The 18,964-nt window shown below is 32.2% G+C and overlaps 2 protein-coding genes across 7 annotated transcripts; both read left to right on the top strand.

The window, feature by feature from the left end:
• The first annotated feature begins 5,598 nt into the window (after positions 1-5,598).
• On the top strand, positions 5,599-12,640 carry LOC108460544 (probable ubiquitin-conjugating enzyme E2 23). 6 transcript variants are annotated; one of them, XR_008281315.1, is made up of 9 exons: positions 5,605-5,805; positions 6,522-8,600; positions 9,130-9,195; positions 9,710-10,165; positions 10,781-10,850; positions 10,941-11,080; positions 11,185-11,496; positions 11,574-11,883; positions 12,363-12,640. XR_008281315.1 is itself a non-coding variant. In XM_017760066.2 (9 exons), exons 2-9 carry the CDS (start codon positions 6,522-6,524, stop codon positions 11,823-11,825), a joined length of 3,282 nt encoding a protein of 1,093 aa, XP_017615555.1. In that variant the 5' UTR covers positions 5,605-5,805; the 3' UTR covers positions 11,826-12,260. The 6 variants fall into 6 exon arrangements, 4 of the variants coding, with proteins under 4 accessions (XP_017615552.1, XP_017615555.1, XP_017615554.1 ...); XR_008281314.1 differs by having other exon boundaries at positions 9,130-9,267; XM_017760066.2 differs by lacking the exon at positions 12,363-12,640 and having other exon boundaries at positions 9,710-9,752; positions 9,846-10,165; positions 11,574-12,260.
• A 2,662-nt stretch (positions 12,641-15,302) lies between these two features.
• On the top strand, positions 15,303-18,280 carry LOC108460442 (uncharacterized). The gene is made up of 7 exons (XM_017759934.2): positions 15,303-15,548; positions 15,828-15,971; positions 16,368-16,564; positions 16,656-16,896; positions 17,138-17,274; positions 17,363-17,591; positions 17,958-18,280. Exons 2-6 carry the CDS (start codon positions 15,848-15,850, stop codon positions 17,588-17,590), a joined length of 927 nt encoding a protein of 308 aa, XP_017615423.1. The 5' UTR covers positions 15,303-15,548; positions 15,828-15,847; the 3' UTR covers position 17,591; positions 17,958-18,280.
• The last annotated feature ends 684 nt before the right edge of the window (positions 18,281-18,964 follow it).

The following is an 18,964-nucleotide window of genomic DNA, read 5'->3' as shown; positions in this document are numbered from 1 at the left end:
AAAATATGAGTTGAGCTCAGGCTTGAATAGTCAAGGCCCAAGCCCAACCCAATACGACTCATTTTTAAGTTTATAATATTTTATATTATGTTATTTTTATATATGTTATGTAATTTAGAACATGTTAAAAAAAAAAAACTTATACTAAACATATAACACAAACATTAAAATAATGTTAAAATTTTCAATAAATAAAAAATGTATAAAATTTTAAATATTAAAATAATATGGGCTGGCCTAAAATGGGATTGAGTTTGTCTTTTGCAAATTTAAACAAAATTTTAAGCCAATATTTCGGCAGAGCCTAACTTCAACAAATATAAAATATGTTAATATCATGTTTAAGCCCAATCCGATCCGTCCTATGAACACCTCCATATATAAGTGACTTACTTTGTTAATAATAAAAGTATAAGGATGTAATTTAATTAAATTAAAGTTTAAGTGGTATATGTGAAAATTGAAATTAAATTTAGTGATTTAGATTGTAAAATACTCTTAATCAAGTATTATATAATTTATATAAAAACTAATTAAATGATACAAAATTTATTATCTTAAAATAAAATATAAAATAAAATTTATTCTTCCCTTTAAAACCTAAAATTGATTAGGTTCTTTAAAGTATTTCCTTGCAAACAAAGGCTACCTTGCCTTCCTAATAAAACAAAATCTCCCAATAAAGCTATCCCTTTCTTTAATAAAAACCTCCAAATTAAGATATTGCACAAATTTTAATATTATGTATCTTTTGACACATAAAAAGAATAACAAAATGTCATTATATATTCCTTTTCAAGAGTATATATTCCTCCAAATATTTTCCACTTGATTTTTGCTTAAACTTAGAACTTAATTTGAATTTTAGCACTATGCCTATCAACTAAATCAAATTCATATGATAAAAGTTTAATAAAATTTAAAATTCTAACTAAAATATATTTACAAATAGTTACAAATAGGAAAAAAACTATAATAAACTCGATTTTTAAAAACCCTTTAAAATTAAGTCAAATTCATTATTATTAGAGGTGTTCATGGGCTAGGTTGTGTCGGATTCGGGCTGGGTTCGACCCAAAATCTTAGGCCTGCTCGCTGAGCTTGGACAGGCTCGAAAAATGGGCTTATAAGTTTGTCTGAGCTTAGCTCGGCCAACCTGTATTAGCTTTTTTATATGAAACTTTTTTTATTTAAATATAGTACATCAAAAATATTAAAAACATTAAAATAAATGTTTCCCAACAGATTGAACATATTTATACCTCTAAACTAGTAATAAAATTAACAATAAAACAAGAGTTATACGATATCCAAACAATAACAATAAAATAATAGCAACATAACAGTGAAACTGTAGCAAAATAGTGAGAAAATAACAAGAAAATAGCAACAAAACAATTAAAAAAAATGAAACAACAATATTTTTTTATTTTTGCAAATTCAGGCTGAGTCAAGCCGAGCTCGTGCCAAAAAATCCTTACTCTAGGCTTGACCTGTTTTCTATATGGGCCTTATCTTTTTGCTCAAGGCTATTTTTCGGGCCTATATTTTTACCTAAATCCTCCTACTTTTCGAACGGACCTTTGGGCGGCCGGACCCATAGACAAGTCTAATTATTATACTAAATTTGAGATTTAGTTTCATATATTTTAATTTACATAATTATTATTTTTAATGTTATTAGTTATGTCAAACAATTAATCTTATTAACTATTATGATTAAAATGTTAATGTGGATTTTTAAAAGAATATTTTTCCCAACACATAAAAAACTTATGTCAACATTATGAGTTAGAATAAGTGTTTTTTTAAATCACATTATCATTTTAATCGAATTGCTAAAACCATTATTAATGATATTATAGAAGTAAATGATCAATTATGTTAAATTATAAGTATAGGAACTAAATCTCAAATTTAAGCATATAATAAAGGGGTCACCATCATAATTTGATGATTATTTTATCAATCTTATTTACAATAATATTCCCATGTACTTGAAAAAATAATTTATTAACGAGGGTATGGTGTGGTGGTTGCTCACCTCATCCCTTGATCATATGGTCTAAGGTTTGATCCCCATCCATGGGAATGGAGCACATTTCGTAGTCAGTCATTTTCCTCTTCGAAGAGCACCTATAGCAAGGGGATTAGTTATTGTTGACAATGGTGAATCCCTGATTTTGACTAGAAAAAGAAAACCTTTTTCACATTTTCCCATCTCTTCTTTTGCCCCCTCTTTTTTCAAAGTTTCCAAACTCTTTGTTCAAGTTGAGTGTAGTTAACCACTAGATTAGCTATCGCATAAACTCTTCTCTGCCTGTTTCTCAAGCCATCTCTTTCCCACCATCTTCTTTTTTCTTTTTGTTTTCCTTTCGAGTTTTTTATGAGGTTTTCTCATTTTCCCTTTTCTTGGACTATCATGGTTTTTAATGGTGGGGTTTTTTCCATCTTCAATGGAGCTTCTCTCCCTCCCCATAGGTGGATTTGCTTGAGTTATTGTAGCTCTCCTTCCTTCTCCATAATAGAAGTCTTTGCCTCCTCCATTTAGTAGCCTTTCTCTACCTAACGTGCCATCTAAGGCTTGTTGGATCATTGCTTTTAATGTTACTTGAGCTTCACTACTTCTACTTCAAGTCTCATCGAAGTATCTATTCCCATGAAGAGTGAGATCCTAGGCCGAGACTCTTTTGCATTAAGGTGATCTTTCACCTCGATGTTCGTCCACCAAAGTTATCAACGTGAGTTTTCCCTTGCTTTGAAGTCGAGCAACAATAAAAGCCTAATTTGTTTTGAAGATACAATTGTTTCAGTAGAATCAACAATTAAAAGGATTGAATTGAATAAATAGTAACCATCTTAATTCAAACTAACTAGAATAAATCTAAGAGAACCCACACATTTACAAAAGGTGAGACTCGAACCTAAAACCTTAAGGCCATTTAATTATTCAAAAGTTTTCATTTAAGTCATTGGGTTGTAAAAGTTACTATTGTATGGCTTCTCTATTCGCACTGTTAGATCTGGTGCTACAAGTGTAGTATTTTCATCTATGTACACTTGTATTTTTTCAAATAAATTGGTTTAATAAAAATATTAATAAATTATATTAATACCCTTGTATATTATCCTCAATGGTCTTTGCACGCAAAGCAAAATGAAAGCAAACATTGGCTCATTGGTTATACAACGTTTAACTAATATTAAGTGGTATTACGTGGTTGAATTGTAATGCGAAAAGACAACTTATATTAGTAGATGAACCTAAACATGTTCTTAGTCTAATCAAAAATGAAAAAATCGATCGAAAGATTAATATGCCATCTATCAAGTCTAATTGGGAAGATGCTTTACCTTAAACATTAGAGTGAATGACTCCCAAAAAATAAAGACATAGATGTGACTGACTAGATTAACAGTACATTAGATACGACCTAAGTAGAATAGATCTTGAATCCGTTTATGGATTTATCCACTTGTGACATTCATAGTTTGACATATCTTAATTCTGAATGGATGATAGACTATATATGCGTGACTTGTATACGTTGATATAAGTAAAAGCCTGAGTTCAAATAGATAAGGAACCAGAAACTGGTGTATTGGGTATATGACTTCTGCAATATATAGCATCATTCACAATATTGGAATTCATAGCCCAGAAAATGAATAAATGATATCATCTCATTGGCATTACATAATAGATGAAAAATAAATGTGGCTACGAGTCGTTTGTCTTTGTGATAAATGACTTAATTACTATTTGATAGTAATTAAATTTTCAAAAAGGAAGATGTAATTGTCACCATAAGACAAAATAAGATCATATTGGGAGAACGAATTTATCTCAAAGAGGTTAAGGATATCCTATAAGGATAACACGCTTATGACAAGGTCATTAGACTAGCACTGATTAAGTAACTTTTGTAATCGTATATAATTGGGAAGAGTTTAGTCACAATACCATAGTGGAATGACTTCATGACTAAATGAGTTTATAATTAATATGCAAAAAACTGGAACTTAATTATAAATCATTTAAGCTCTAATTACACATGTTCAGTCCATCCCTCTGCTAGCTCGTTGATACCAGAAATGAATTGCATATAGAATCAAATGAACAAAAATTGATAGAAATGATAAAGTTAAAAAAATGAGTTAAGTTAAAAAATGAACGCGGTTTCTCACTAAGTGTGGAAATGACCTGAAAATTAATTTAAGATTTTCGAATTATTATTTAAGTAAATAATTAAAGTTCAAAAATTAAATTAAATTAATTGGCCATCGTGAATTAGTTGAATGTAGAAATTAAATATATTTTCTCATAAATTCATTTACGATAAAGTTGTTATGATTTTAATGGAATTAGAATTTAGTTGAGAAAATTATTTAATTAGAAACTTAATCCATCTAAATTAATTTAATAAATAATATTTATTTTTGGAAATAGAAAAACATGTAGTAGGTTGAATTAAATTATAAAGTGCTGACCTAAAAGTCTAGGAAGCATATATAATTGGACCCAATACATAGAGATCAATACTACCTCCTCTCTCCCAGTAGAACTAGGAGACTTGTTTTTCTATCTAATAAGTATTATTTGTATTCTACTAATTCAACTAGAATTCTTCTATCTGTCATTATAAATAGATAACATTGGTAGAGCTATTTACACATGAGTTTTCAATATTGTTATTTTACCCGAAAATAGTTAGAATTTATTTTTAAGTATAAATTTTATTTTATAGGAATAACAATTCGACCGGTTTCTATTAAGAGATAATTACTTTCCTACTAAAAATAAGGACTTTTTTTTTTGGTTCTATGTTTGATTCGAAATTGTTCGAGCTCATACTCGAAGTGATTCGTGATATGAGAATAGAGGAGAGGACCGTTTGATTGAAAGTTGGGAACGTGTAGGCTTTGTCTCACACAAAACACAAGTACTTTTCAGTAAAAGTTTATTGTTATAAATATCTCAAATTGGTTCGATTTTTAATTTTTTAATTTTTTGCTATGACAAAAAATCGTTTTTAAATCAGATTTTTTCCAACACGCACCGCTTGCACCAATTGAAAGCTTTCATTTCCCTATTCTTATACAATTTAGTTTTTTATTTCATGAAACAACTTTGAACGTCACGAATCTAAAAATCAAAATTCAAGTAAGTTTCTTCTCTAATTTTTAACATTGACTGCCAAATCGACTTGGATCTAAAATATGTTCTTCTACTTGTTGATGGGTACTGATTGTTGTTCAGAGCTCATTAGTCAAATTAAAAAAAACTTAACTGCTTAGTGACTTAAAGAAAAACTTTTGACGCTTTTGAATAGTTTAGTGACCATTTTATAACTTTTTGAAGTTGAGTGAGACCAAAACATAAACTTACAAACAATTTAATGACCTTGGATGCAATTTACCCTAAAAAATTTAATATATTTATAAAAATTAGCAAATCCAACGGCCGGGATGAAATTTCAAGATTATTGGATCCATAATGGCCCAAAAACATCCAAACACACGAGACAAACAACAAAACTTAATTTACAAATCTACCCCTACACACCGCTTCAAAGAGTTTTAACGCTTTTTCAAATTAGCGTTTATTAATTTTCTCCAATTTTTCTTTATTTTCTTTTTCTTTTTTCCTTTTCAATACAAAATCAACTTTAACATTTTACAACAACAGACCCACCCCCCTTTGGTTTTAAAATAAGAACAGCTCCTCTGGTTCTATTTCTCTCTCTCGCTCGCTCGCTCGCTTGCTCGCTCTCGCTATTCATAATAATCGCCGATTTTCATCAGGTAAAGAAAAAAAATTCATTTTAGATCATCTTTTTCTTTTTGACATCTGCCGATTAATTACCGATGAAAGCTGAACCAGTATTTTTCATTTCCTTATTTTGTATGATTTTTAATGGAATGAGATGGTTTAGTGTGGATTTGATCTACCTGCTATTATTTAAAAAATAAATTTGATTATTTGTTGTCTAGATTAAATTTTGAGCTGTTTTTGGAGAATTTTTTTTTTATCTTTATTAGAATCTGAGAATATTTATATTTTGTTTCGGCATTTAAATTAATAATCTTTTTTCTTATTGCGATTGAATAGATGATGTTTGTTTCTGGAATGATTTGGAGCACTGTTTTATTTGTGTTTGGAATAGGATATTGAAAAGTTAGAAGCGATTTTAGGTGAAATTATATGCTTTGATTTTAATCGGAAGAGAAAGAGCTGAATGTTAGTTTAAAATGTATAGATATTTTGCAAGGAACTGGTTTAAGAGTGTTGTGGAATTTTATTTGCCGATATGCAATAATCAATCATGGAAACCTTGTCTGTTTATGTTGAGCTAGGTGTGGCGTTTTGTTGGTAAGGTTAAGAAGAAAAAAGTACTGCAAAACCTTAGATGATTTGTTGAGCAAATGGCTTGGAAATAAGAATGAAATGCTTGATAGGTTGAAACTTGCTTTGGAATTGTGCTAATTGATGGTTTAACAATGTTTGCATGTATTCTCAGATGGAGATGAAGCAGCAAGACTTATCTGCTTTTGAGACTAATGAATCTACCACTACAAGTTTGCATGAAAGTAACACTTTGAGTAAGGGTGATTCTACAACAAATGGGTCTGTCAATGATCAAAATGTAAATAACCCAACTAATGTTGGAGTTGGTAAACAAAATGAGGCTTCTGGTAACTCACATAGTGTTCCTTACATTTATCGACAAGATGTTGTCAGGAGTAATATAAATGGTTCGATTGGGATTGTGAGTGAAGTTGCTGGTGACTCCGATTCAGATGGAAGCATAACTGATGATGAAGACGATGAAGATGAAGATAAAGATAATGAGGACGGTGAAGATGAAAGCGGTGATGTTGATGCCAATAGCAATGCTAATGTAAATGGTGAGGGGAACAAAGGTGACCGCGATTATAAGTGTGGTGATCTTCAAGCTGATCAAATTCGGGTACTGTGGATGGATGATACTGAACCTGTTCAGAGTATTAAGAATGTAACTGTTGTTGATCGGGGTTTCTTGCATGGTGATTATGTAGCTGCTGCTTCAAATTCAACTGGGCAGGTGGGTGTTGTGGTGGATGTCAATATCTCTATCGATCTGTTAGCTCCTGATGGATCTACTATAAAAGATATCTCCACTAGAGATTTGCAACGTGTGAGGGATTTTGCTGTGGGTGATTATGTGGTCCTTGGTCCTTGGCTAGGTAGAATAGATGACGTTTTAGATAATGTCAACGTGTTGTTTGATGATGGCTCTGAGTGCAAAGTTATGAGGGCTGAACCATTGCGTCTCAAACCAACTACTAGGAATACCCTTGAAGATGATAGTAATTTTCCATATTATCCTGGCCAGCGTGTAAAGGCAAGCTCTTCGTCTGTTTTCAAGAACTCTAGGTGGTTATCTGGTTTATGGAAGCCAAACCGGTTGGAAGGTACAGTAACTAAAGTTACAGCCGGATCTGTGTTTACTTACTGGATAGCCTCTGCTGGCTATGGGCCTGATTCTTCCACTGCACCAGCTGAAGAACAGAATCCAAAGAATCTAAGACTGTTGTCTTGTTTTACACATGCGAATTGGCAAGTGGGTGATTGGTGTCTTCTTCCAACTTCATTGCAATCCATTCCTTTGGACAAGGGTTTTTCTAACCTGCAACTTAATGGCTCCATGAGAAATGGGAGAAATCATGAATGTGATTCAGAAGAGGTTACTCCTGATGAACCAAATGATAATACTGAATCCATGGATCTTGATGAAATGCCTACACCTGATGAAAACAATGCAATTGTTGAAACTAAAGACAATGGAAATGTTGAAAATAAAGTCTCATTTGAATCTAGCTCTTGTAGCAGTTCATTATCAGTTTCAAAGGAGCCTGTCCATGAGCATTGGCCTCTTCACCGCAAGAAAGTCCGTAAAGTTGTGATTAGGAAAGACAAGAAAGCAAAAAAGAAAGGGGATAATTTTGAAAGGGCTCTTTTAATTGTCAATAGTAGAACAAGGGTTGATGTCGCATGGCAGGATGGAACAGTGGAACGTGGAGTGGATGCAACAAAGTTGGTCCCAATTGAAACTCCTGGTGATCATGAATTTGTTGCAGAGCAGTATGTGGTGGAGAAAACCTCTGATGATGGTGATGATGCATATGAACCCAGGCGTGTTGGGGTGGTCAAAAGTGTTAATGCAAAGGAACGGACAGCTTGTGTAAAGTGGTTGAAGCCAGTAACCAGGGCAGAGGACCCTCGTGAGTTTGACAAGGAGGAAATTGTAAGTGTGTACGAGCTGGAAGGACATCCAGATTATGATTACTGTTATGGTGATGTAGTAGTTCGATTACCTCCAGCTTCTTTTCCCATTCAACCTGCTTCTGAAGAAGGCTCCCTTAAGGAACCAAAGCAGGAAGATGGATCAAAGGAGGTGAAACTGGACTTCCAAAAGCACTCAGGAAGTAACAAAGTAGAAGATGCCCCGCTTAATGAAGCTTCCATGGACTTCACAGATCTCTCTTGGGTTGGGAACATAACTGGCCTGAAAAATGGTGATATTGAGGTTACATGGGCTGATGGGATGGTTTCAACGGTAAACTTGATGCCTTATTCTGTGAACTAATATTTTATTTTCTTTCTCCTTTGAGTTGTCTTTGGCTTCTGAAGTCTAAACTTTGTATCTTTTTTCAGTTGGTTTTCTTATATTTATTACAGTGGTAACCTCTCTTCCTATCAATTGGCTGACTTAAAATGTTAGAGGCTCTTTTATCTCAATGGATATTGTCATTTTGGTAGGGATGAAAGAAGCTGCTCTTTGTTTTGTTCTTGACTAGTTTATTCTTTATGTAAGTATTAATCCTCTCACATACATCCCAAGGAGGCTAAATATGAGCATTATAACCTTAGAGAAGGTTTCTGGTGATATTTTTAGATTATCATAATCAGTAAATTTATCTTCCTTTGCTTATAAACTATTTTTACCTGCTTATTTTAGGAATATCTTAATTAAGTGTCTGTTCTATCGTGTGATGATTACTGATAATTATTTCATACTGTTTACTTGATCCCTTGTGGAGGAGCATAGTTATTGTTTTGACAAATTGATCTTTAATTTTTTTTAGGTTGGACCTCAAGCAATTTATGTTGTTGGCCGAGATGATGATGAATCAATTGCTGCTGGGAGTGAAGTAAGTGATGATGCTGCTAGTTGGGAAACTGTTAATGATGATGAGATGGATGCTCTTGAGAATGCTCAAGAGGTTTGTTTCTGTTTGAAACAATAGCATGGTAGTCCATAAATTTAAATCTGTCAACATATCAATTATATGCAAGCAGGTTTTCCAAAAAGGGGTTTTTAAAGTTGTTGATCTCAGCTGTTCATTCTGAAACACAGTTTTATGAGCCAGAATATGGTCTGGATTTGGTCTTGATGGGTTGGGATAGAACTTTGAGATTAAAAAATGTTAACGTATTAACCACATATGTTTGGAGAAAAAACTATATATTTTTGCCTTGTAGTGCTGGTAGGACCATTAGATGGTTAAAAAAATATCTAGATGCCTTCTGCACATATATGACCACCAAAGCTTTTATGCACCATGCTAGTACAATTATCAGTATATGATTGTGCAATCTTAAATTCTAATAATTCATTTATTTTGGTCCTCCATTGAGTGAATGCTATGAGTATTTGTTGTTCAGGATCTGGAGCCACTAAAAGCCAGTGTTTCAGAAGCAGAAGAGGGTATGGAAAATAATTCTGGAAGGAATAAAGCATTATCTCTCCCCTTAGCTGCATTTGATTTTGTCACCAGACTAGCAAGTGGATTGTTTTCAGGAAGACGAAAAAATGATCAAATTGGTTTGGATTCCGAAGGAGAAAATGAATATGAACCTCAGGGCAGAGATTCCAGCTATGAGTCTAGCTCGCAGAAGTCCAATGTTGATAATTCCAGTGGGAAAAATGTTAGTGGAAAAGGTCTGGAACATGTTGAAGTAGAGGTGCAGAAACAGTCACTTCCTTTGGAAGATTCGAGCAACTTGAGAATTGAAAACTTGGATCCTAAAACAGCTGATGAGGACAATGCTTGCAGTTTCAAGCGGTTTGATACAGCTAAAGATCCTCTAGATCATTATTTTCTTGGTGCAAGTGGTCAGGTATATGACCTTCATATACTAGCTCTGAGCCACTGACACTTAATAACTTGCTTTGTTGATTTGAGCTATAACATTAAGAAAATGAAATATAATTTTTGGATGTGGACTTATCTTGTTGTCTTAGTATGATTGGGACCTTCTATTAATTTGGCTGTGCAATTTAAAATCCACTTCGATATATATAGTGCAAGTTTGGAAATCTGTATTGATATGTTGCTTGAGGAGACTCTAATATGTTAATATGTTAAATTTTTGAGGTTTTGTGTTCACTACCTCTACTGCAATGTTATTGGAGCTGGACCAGACCAGGAACGGTCTGGTATATTGGTCCAGAAAAAGGGGTTGAATTGGTCTCTGAGAGAACTGCTCAGAACCGGTAAAAACCAGAGCAAAACCCACGAACCAGTTTTATTCTTTTTAATTTTTATTTAATTATTGTTGGACCAGCGGTTGAACCAGAACCGAAAACTGGTGGTCTGACCGGTCTGACCACTGGTCCAGTTTTATAAAACTTTGCTCTAGTGTAGTGTTATTACTTAATGGTAATTGCAATGTATAACATGTATAGTTATGTCTCTTAGATTTTGAGTCTTTCTATGTTAATCATGCTTGCAGAATAATGCTGGAAGGAAGTGGCTAAAGAAGGTTCAACAAGATTGGAACATCCTTCAGAACAACCTGCCAGGTAAGGATTGTATAGTCTCGGTGTATTTAAAAGGTTTCTTGTCCTTGGCCGTATCAACCTTTGTTTTAAGCACTTATAACTATTTAACAGATGGAATCTATGTACGAGTATATGAGGATCGGATGGACCTCTTGAGGGCCGTAATAGTTGGGGCATATGGTACACCTTATCAAGATGGTCTTTTCTTCTTCGATTTTCACCTTCCTCCTGAGTATCCTGATGTGCCACCGGTAAGATCCCTAAGATTCTCTTAACTTTTTGGATTGTCTTTAATATGTCATAGGAAAGTGATTCATGTTACTGGGTTTTCCGACTCGGATTTTAATTTCTGCAGTCAGCGTACTATCATTCGGGTGGTTGGAGGCTAAATCCTAATTTATACGAGGAAGGGAAGGTGTGCCTTAGCCTTCTAAACACATGGACGGGCAAGGGAAACGAAGTTTGGGATCCATCGTCTTCAAGCATCCTTCAAGTCCTAGTTTCACTGCAAGGGTTAGTGCTAAATGCTAAGCCATATTTCAACGAAGCTGGGTATGATAAGCAGGTTGGGACAGCCGAAGGAGAGAAAAATTCATTGGCATACAACGAGAATACTTTCTTACTCAACTGCAAGTCAATGATGTATCTAATGCGGAAGCCCCCGAAGGTAATTATTCCATTTCACTAGTATGTTCTCGTTATTGAGTTGCTGTTGCACATGATTAACTTCATAATCATATCTAGGACTTTGAACAACTCATCAAAGAGCATTTCAGACAACGCGGTTATTACATCCTTAAAGCCTGTAATGCATATATGAAAGGCTACTTAATCGGTTCTCTAACTAAAGACGCCTCTATTAGTGACGCAAACAATGCAGACTCCAATTCAGTTGGATTCAAGTTGATGTTAGGCAAGATTGTGCCGAAGCTGTTATCAGCACTTAATGAAATCGGAGCTGATTGTCAAGAATTCAAGCATCTCCAGCAGTCGTAATGTCGGGTTTCTAAAGACATTAAAAAAACTCAATATCCCCCATCAAAGCAAAACAAAGGTCAGTGCTGGAATTTTCAAATGTAAATATACAACTTCGGTGAAACATTCTTCTTTCCTGTTTGAAAAAAAAAAAAAAGCGCTTATAAACATATTAGGAGCTGGATGCACTTCCTTGGAGCAAAAATCACAGGGTTCCTTTTCTCTGTCATTTTGAAATTCTTTTTTTTTTTTTTAACTAACTTAGAATATTCAAAACTTGTGCTGATTTTTCTTATTTTACTTCATTTTTTTGAGTGAATTTTGGTTTTTTTCACTGATTTTGTTTTAGAACCCTAGGAAATAGGATTGAGAAGAGAGTCAGGGTTTGGGATTGATTGTTGACTTCAAATGATAAATTGATTTAAATTGAAGAAAAAAGTATCCTATTGTCTCAAAGTCTCATTATATGTTCATGGACTACTCTGTTATGAATATTACCTTAGTTAATGGTTTATTTTCAATTACATTTCTTTTTTACTCTTAAAATCTTTTTTCTAGGATGGATTGGATATGAGAATGTGTTGGATACGAGTATGAACAGAGATATGAATATGACACTCAAAATTGTGAAAAGAATAATAATTAAAATTTTATGGTTTAGTATTTGATTCAGTGAAAAGTTGGTAGGTTTCCAACACTTCCAGTTACATGTATACATTTTTTTTTATGTTTGATGTTTTTTTTTTGTTTTTTTCACTATTTTGTAAAACGGTATTTGTGGTAGGGTTGTTCAAACCGATCGAATTAGTATTAATCGAATTAATCAGACTTTTTAATTCTTTAATTGTTAACCGAATTGAATTTTTTAAGAAAAATTAATGGAATCAAAATATTTCGTTAATTTGGTTATCCAAAATTTATATATATATATATATATATATATATATATTATTAAAACAAGTATAAAATGTATCAAAAGAAAATAAATTGATAATGTTTATTTATCTGAATTATTGAATTAAATTACATATAGTTTGTATTATTAATTGTTAAGTTTGGTTAATTTGGTTAATTATTCAATTTTGAACCAAATTAATGGATAACCGAATTTTTAAAAAATTATTTTTTGATATTCGACCGAATTAGATCGGTTAATTGATCGATTAACGAATTAGATCCGTTCGATCGATTAATTCGGTTTTAATCTAAATTTAAACACTCTTACTAGGTGTTAGATTACAAAAGGATCAAAGAGTAAACTATCTAAGAGTAGATTGATTTTTTAAAATTAATATTACAAAAGGATCAAAGAGTAAATTATCTAAGAGTATATTGATTTTTTAAATTAAAAAATCATTTATTATTATTATTATAGACTAATATAATTAATAAAATAATCAAATTGTGACACGTAACATGTCAAGTGTACATTCTATTAATGCTTAATATTATTTTTAACCGTAACAATGAATAAAATTTTTCTAAGAAAGTTAACTCACTCTTTCATGTAATGTATAATGTATTGGGGTCAATCTGTTTTTTTTTTAGAAGAGATAAAATATAATTCAACTTTAGATACATGACATATAAAATTAAATTTTAAATAAAGAGATCTGATTTTTTTTTTGTCTAAATTAGGCTTTAAACTTGACGATTGTTTCTACATTGGGATTTAAACAAGTGTTTCCATATTGGGGCTTGAACTTTTTTTTGTTCAAGTTAATCTTTGAACTTGGTAATTGATTCCACATTTGGATTTAAACTCTAAGGGCTTCAAGGATTAACTTGGACAAAAAAAATCCAAACTCTAATATGAGAGCACTTGCCTAATTCAGGGCCTAACTTAAATAAAAAAAAGTTCATGTCTTAATATGAGAAAAGTTATCAAGTTCAGACCCAAAAAGTGATTTAACCCCTTATTAAAATATTGCAATTTTCCGTTGATCCAATAAAGCTCAAAATCTGGCCCTTAGTTTTTTTTATCACAGGCCAGTTAACAATGGTGACTTCTAAAATTGGCATAATAGTAACTTTAACTCTCAATATTTATACATTATGTCAATTTAGTCTTAATTTTAAAAATCCAACCCTTTGTGTAATTATATATATTTTTGCAGTTTTACTTTTATTTGTAACTGTTTCACCTAAAAAGTTTCAAAATTATCAAATAAACAAAAGAAATTAGAAATACCCAAAAATACAAGATAATAATTTTGTATTTTCTCATTCTTTTAAAATTAACCCTCAATGTTACAAAGAAAATAAAAATTGCAAAAGAAAATAGTCAAATTACGAACGTGTAAATGTTGAGAATTAATTTTTCTATAATCAAGAATAATTTAACATAATTTATAATTGTTGAGGGTTAAAATTGTTATTTTTCAATTTTAAAAGCTGTCATTAGTAGCTGATTGGTGATTATAAAAGACAAAATTTAATAGTTGAGTTTTAAAAAATAAATTTACTAATAGTTGGAAGACTATTAATGTAGTTTACCCTTGAACTTTTCAGTTAACTAAATTCTAACACCTCAACATTTTTAATTTTTAATTTATAAATATTAAAAAAATTTAAATGTGACTAATTTATGTTAAAATTAAAATATATATACAGTTTTAATTTATTTATTGAAATTTAAAATTCATTAAAGTATGTAGTTTTATTAATTTATTTAAATTTAATTAAACTAAATATATAAAGTAATTAATATAAAAGTAATTAAAATCTTTAGTAAGTTTACTAACAAATGCTGGATATAGTGTTAAAGTACATCACACTCCTAAAGAAATAATATAAGTTAGAATTTTGACATGATATTGTCGAGAAAACCGACTACGAACTTTAAACATAAACCATACATCAAGTGTTAAGAATATAATTTCTATCAGTCTAGTTCTTAAACACATCTTAAAGAACTTGGTGCGTATTAAAAACATTGTCTTTTCCATTCTTCCAAAGGTAAAGACTAATGCAACAAACCTCACAATTTCACTATTGAGGACTTAACAAGCTTCGCTCTTAAGCACAGTACACTAAGATTCGTAAGTAAAAATATAACGTGAGTACGGTCACATCATGTTATGATGTAATTCAACGACATTAAGATTGACCTAAAACGAGGGGTCTAAGCGCAAAATGAAATATCTCACAGGAAAGTGGGTCATGGTTTTAATATAGTTATGTTCCTTAAAGAATTAAGCGTTTCGGATTAATGTTTCTACCTTTTGAACCATTTCAAGATGATTCTTCACATTGAACTATTTTCTGATCATCTAAGCTCGGGAAATCGTATCAAAATCATATCATCCTCTGTATAAATTACATTCAAAAGGATTATTATCTCAATTCTCTACAAATCTAATCAAAATTTTAAAATTTAATTTGCATTGGATTATCTAGAATTAAGGTTAATTTAATAGAATGTATAATTGTTAAGGACTAAATATGTTATTATACCAAAATAGAAGGGACGGAATTGAAAGTTTTGTAATGAGTTTACCCATAAAATTATATATCAAAAGTTCCTTTTTTCTCTAAAATTTCTTTTGAAAATTCCCGACCCACCATTATCTCATCTCTCTTTACAGATCTGCCGGCGGTGCCGCCAAACAAGCCTCTGACGACCGCTCTGTCCCGGCCTCGTCCTTTTGTCCCTCCAGTCAGCTCAATTCTCCTCCTTCTACAGTGCATGACCCAAGCCCTCTCTTACCTTAAAGTCTCCAATAGACCAAGAAGTTAAATAAGGTAATTTTTTGAAGCCCTAAACTTAACTTGAAGATTGATTGCTACTTGAACCCCGAGTTACACTGTTGTGTGCTTCCACAATCCACTGCTATTAGTGTGAAATTTGTTCACACTGAGGTGTTTAGCGGTGGTGGACGGTGCCACTGCCACCGTGAAGTATCAGCCGCGCACCTTTACGCCGCCACTATTTGGAATCCCAGGGTTAATTTTCTTTTAATTACAAATAAAATTAGTTGAAGCATACGCTTAAGCTTTAATTGTTTTAAGTTTATTTTTCAGGTAAAGGCTAACCAAAATAAATGGAAGAAGACCGCCGAGTTCACCCGGATTGTATCAACGCGTCGAATCCGTACCATGAATGTGTTGAATATTGCTTTAGAAAGATTGTTGAAGCCAAGGCAAAAAAGGATCAAGAAAAACCAGGTGTTTTAATGCTGTTCTTGTACTTCTACAATTAATGGTTTTGTTTGTGGTAAAAGTATTATGGAGGCTTTGTATTAGGAGTGAGATTGGGTAAATTAGTTCTTGTACATCATATCAAAGAGCAAACTGTTTTTTTATGTTAAATATTTCATCCCTTCATACCGTTAAAAATTGGCATGGCTGATCAACTAGCTAGGGTGCCACATGCAATTTATGTTGTTGAATAGAGATCAGTTTTTAACGATGAAATTTTTGACATATAAAGGATCAGTTTACTCTTTGATATAATGTTGGACTAATTTGCCTAGGGGCCTTCATGATACTTTTACCTTTTGTTTATGTACGCTGTCTTCAATGTTTTAGTAACTTGGCTGCTCTTTTTCTTTTTTGTGGCAGAAACTGTGCAACGTGATCATGATCAACCTGTTAGATGTGTTGCTTACCAAGAACAAGATGTACAAAGTGGAGCACCAGAACCAGAACAAAATTCCGATGATGACAATAACAACCAGCTAGCTGAGGAGAACATTGAAGGAGACATTACAAAACTTACCGGTAGACAGAAAAAATTATTCGAGTTGAGACTAAAGATGGTTAGTTTGCTTACCATTTCCGTTTTATCTTTTATGTTTAATTTCATTATAAATAAGAACAAATTATCGATGATGATTATGTGATTCTCAGAACGAAGCAAGAAAAGCTAATCAAACGGCTATGGTGGCTGAAAAGAAACGAATGGAAGCTCCACCTGAATCTAGAGGAATTTCTAAGCAAAAATGGCTCGAGGAAAGGAAGAAAAAGATTGGGAAACTCTTGGATGCAAATGGGTTGGATTTGCAAAAAGCGTATATGCTCGATACTCAAGAGGCAGCCGAGGCAAAATATAAGAAATGGGAAAAAGATCCTGCTCCGTTCGGTTGGGACGGTATGTTTCCATCTGTTACTTGTTTTGCTTTTCCAGACTTCCATTTCTTACCATCTATTTACGCATGCATATATTGAACTCCTAATGTAATAGCCCCCATAGGATGTCTAATATAGAAACACTCATAGGCGTGGTTTGCTTGATGCTTTTGCATTTTCGCTCTTTCAGTAGAACAAGGACAAATAGCGAAAATCGAGAACACTTTAATACATCAACGAGGCTAATTTTGTGTTTTTTTTAGTATTCAATCAGAAGACATTGTACAATGCATACAAAAAACGGACAAAGAACATCGACATTGACTTAGAAGAATATAACAAAATGAAAGAATCTGACCCAGAGTTCTTCCGTGAAGCTTCAAGCCTCCAATATGGGAAGGTATGGTTTTGCTTGATTTCTTTCTCACCATTATCTCACCAATGTGATTGTGAAGTATTCAATATGAGTTTCTTATGTTTTCGTGTAGGCACCTAAGGTTTCAGAAGATAAGATTGATAAGATGGTAAAGGAACTTAAGGACCGGGAAGAAAAACGCAAGTCATTTAGTAGGAGGAGGAAATTTCACGAAGAGAAGGATATCGATTCGATCAATGACCGTAACGAGCATTTCAATAAGAAGATCGAACGGGCCTTTGGGAAATACACATTGGAAATCAAAAATAATCTTGAACGAGGAACCGCATTGCCTGATTAAGGTATACTTTTACTCATTGCAAATGTTCTTTTGTTGTTGTTGAACGAGCACTGCATCGAGTGCTTATTTAAAGTTATGGCTATGCATTTTATTTTCTGAGATTCTCTACTTAGCTTTCTGGTTTTAATTTGATGATACTCAATTTGATGCTTGATTTTGTTTTGTATGTAAAATATTTACTTCTGGTCTTTTATGTAAAATTCAGAGTTGGTCAAATATCCTATTATTTTGATCTAGAATATTGCTAGCATATTGAAATATATATATTGATATAGATAGGCTTGGTCACTCCAGATTAGGGATGAAAATAGAGTGGGTCGGAAAAAGATGTTAAATTCACCATTGTTACCTTATCTTCTATTTCTAGGCCCAAGCCAGTACCTCCAGGAATTCGAGCAATTTTCTATTGCATGATACTTGGTTATACATCGACAACCAAGAAGAAAAAAGAAATTATCTAGCACTTCACATTGATATACTGTTTGAAATTGCATTGCTGTGTCAGAAGAAGGATAGTTATACTGATTCAATATACTCTAAAAGTATCTTTGGTACAATGTTGACGATCTATATTACTATCTGTCTTGTTCTACTATAGATGTATAATATTAAAATTATTATCATTTTTATGAATGTTGGATGTATCCATCTTGTCTCAACTCAATCCACTTAAATTTAATTTTTCTTTTATTTTTAATATTTTCAATTTTTTAAATGTAAATAAATATTTAAACATAAAACACACTTTTTTCCTATAATATATTATTATATTTTATTCTCTTAGTAATTATATATACAAATACTAATAAAATGGTAAAATCATATAGTATTACATTTTTTTAATAATTATATATATAAAAATAAAATAATAATTTTATATAGTGAGGCGGGATGAGGTGAAGTAAATAATTATTATAATCGTTCTGTCTAGGAAATAATCAATCATGTCTTGTCTTATATTCATATTCAACATTCAAAGGAAAAAATCTACCCATTTGTAGCGGATTAGTTTGCGGTCTATTTTTAACATCCTTACGCTAATGTTTTTGTGCTATAGGTCAAATTTAAAATTTGTTCATCATTATATGTGGGTCCATTGGACTTAGAACATGTGTATTTTACTTGCATCACATAAAATTGTATATTTATGCCACTTGCTAGATTAATTTCAATGGAATAAGCTATAATAGTCTGAGTTGTTCTCGGAATGTGACATTTGGCATTTGGATTCATTGTCTAGGTCGAGAGAGGGATGCCCTCTCACACTACCTTCATGTAAGCACTCTCAAATGGGATGAAGTTTTTTAAAAAAATTGGAGATTTTAAAAATGCTAACATTAGATTATTAGATTTTTATGAATAAAGAATAATTAT

Source organism: Gossypium arboreum, chromosome 4, assembly GCF_025698485.1.
Source record: "Gossypium arboreum isolate Shixiya-1 chromosome 4, ASM2569848v2, whole genome shotgun sequence".
In the NCBI taxonomy this organism is placed as follows: domain Eukaryota; kingdom Viridiplantae; phylum Streptophyta; class Magnoliopsida; order Malvales; family Malvaceae; genus Gossypium; species Gossypium arboreum.
This window is presented reverse-complemented; position numbering and strand designations above follow the sequence as displayed.

Bases quoted from the DNA above. Each gene is read 5' to 3' on its own strand.
- LOC108460544 (XM_017760063.2), top strand. From the start codon at position 6,522: ATGGAGATGAAGCAGCAAGACTTATCTGCTTTTGAGACTAATGAATCT. The intron at 8,601-9,129 runs GTAAACTTGATG...AATTTTTTTTAG, and splicing joins CTGATGGGATGGTTTCAACG to GTTGGACCTCAAGCAATTTA. The intron at 10,851-10,940 runs GTAAGGATTGTA...ACTATTTAACAG, and splicing joins CCTTCAGAACAACCTGCCAG to ATGGAATCTATGTACGAGTA.
- LOC108460442 (XM_017759934.2), top strand. From the start codon at position 15,848: ATGGAAGAAGACCGCCGAGTTCACCCGGATTGTATCAACGCGTCGAAT. The intron at 16,565-16,655 runs GTTAGTTTGCTT...TGTGATTCTCAG, and splicing joins TCGAGTTGAGACTAAAGATG to AACGAAGCAAGAAAAGCTAA. The intron at 17,275-17,362 runs GTATGGTTTTGC...GTTTTCGTGTAG, and splicing joins CAAGCCTCCAATATGGGAAG to GCACCTAAGGTTTCAGAAGA.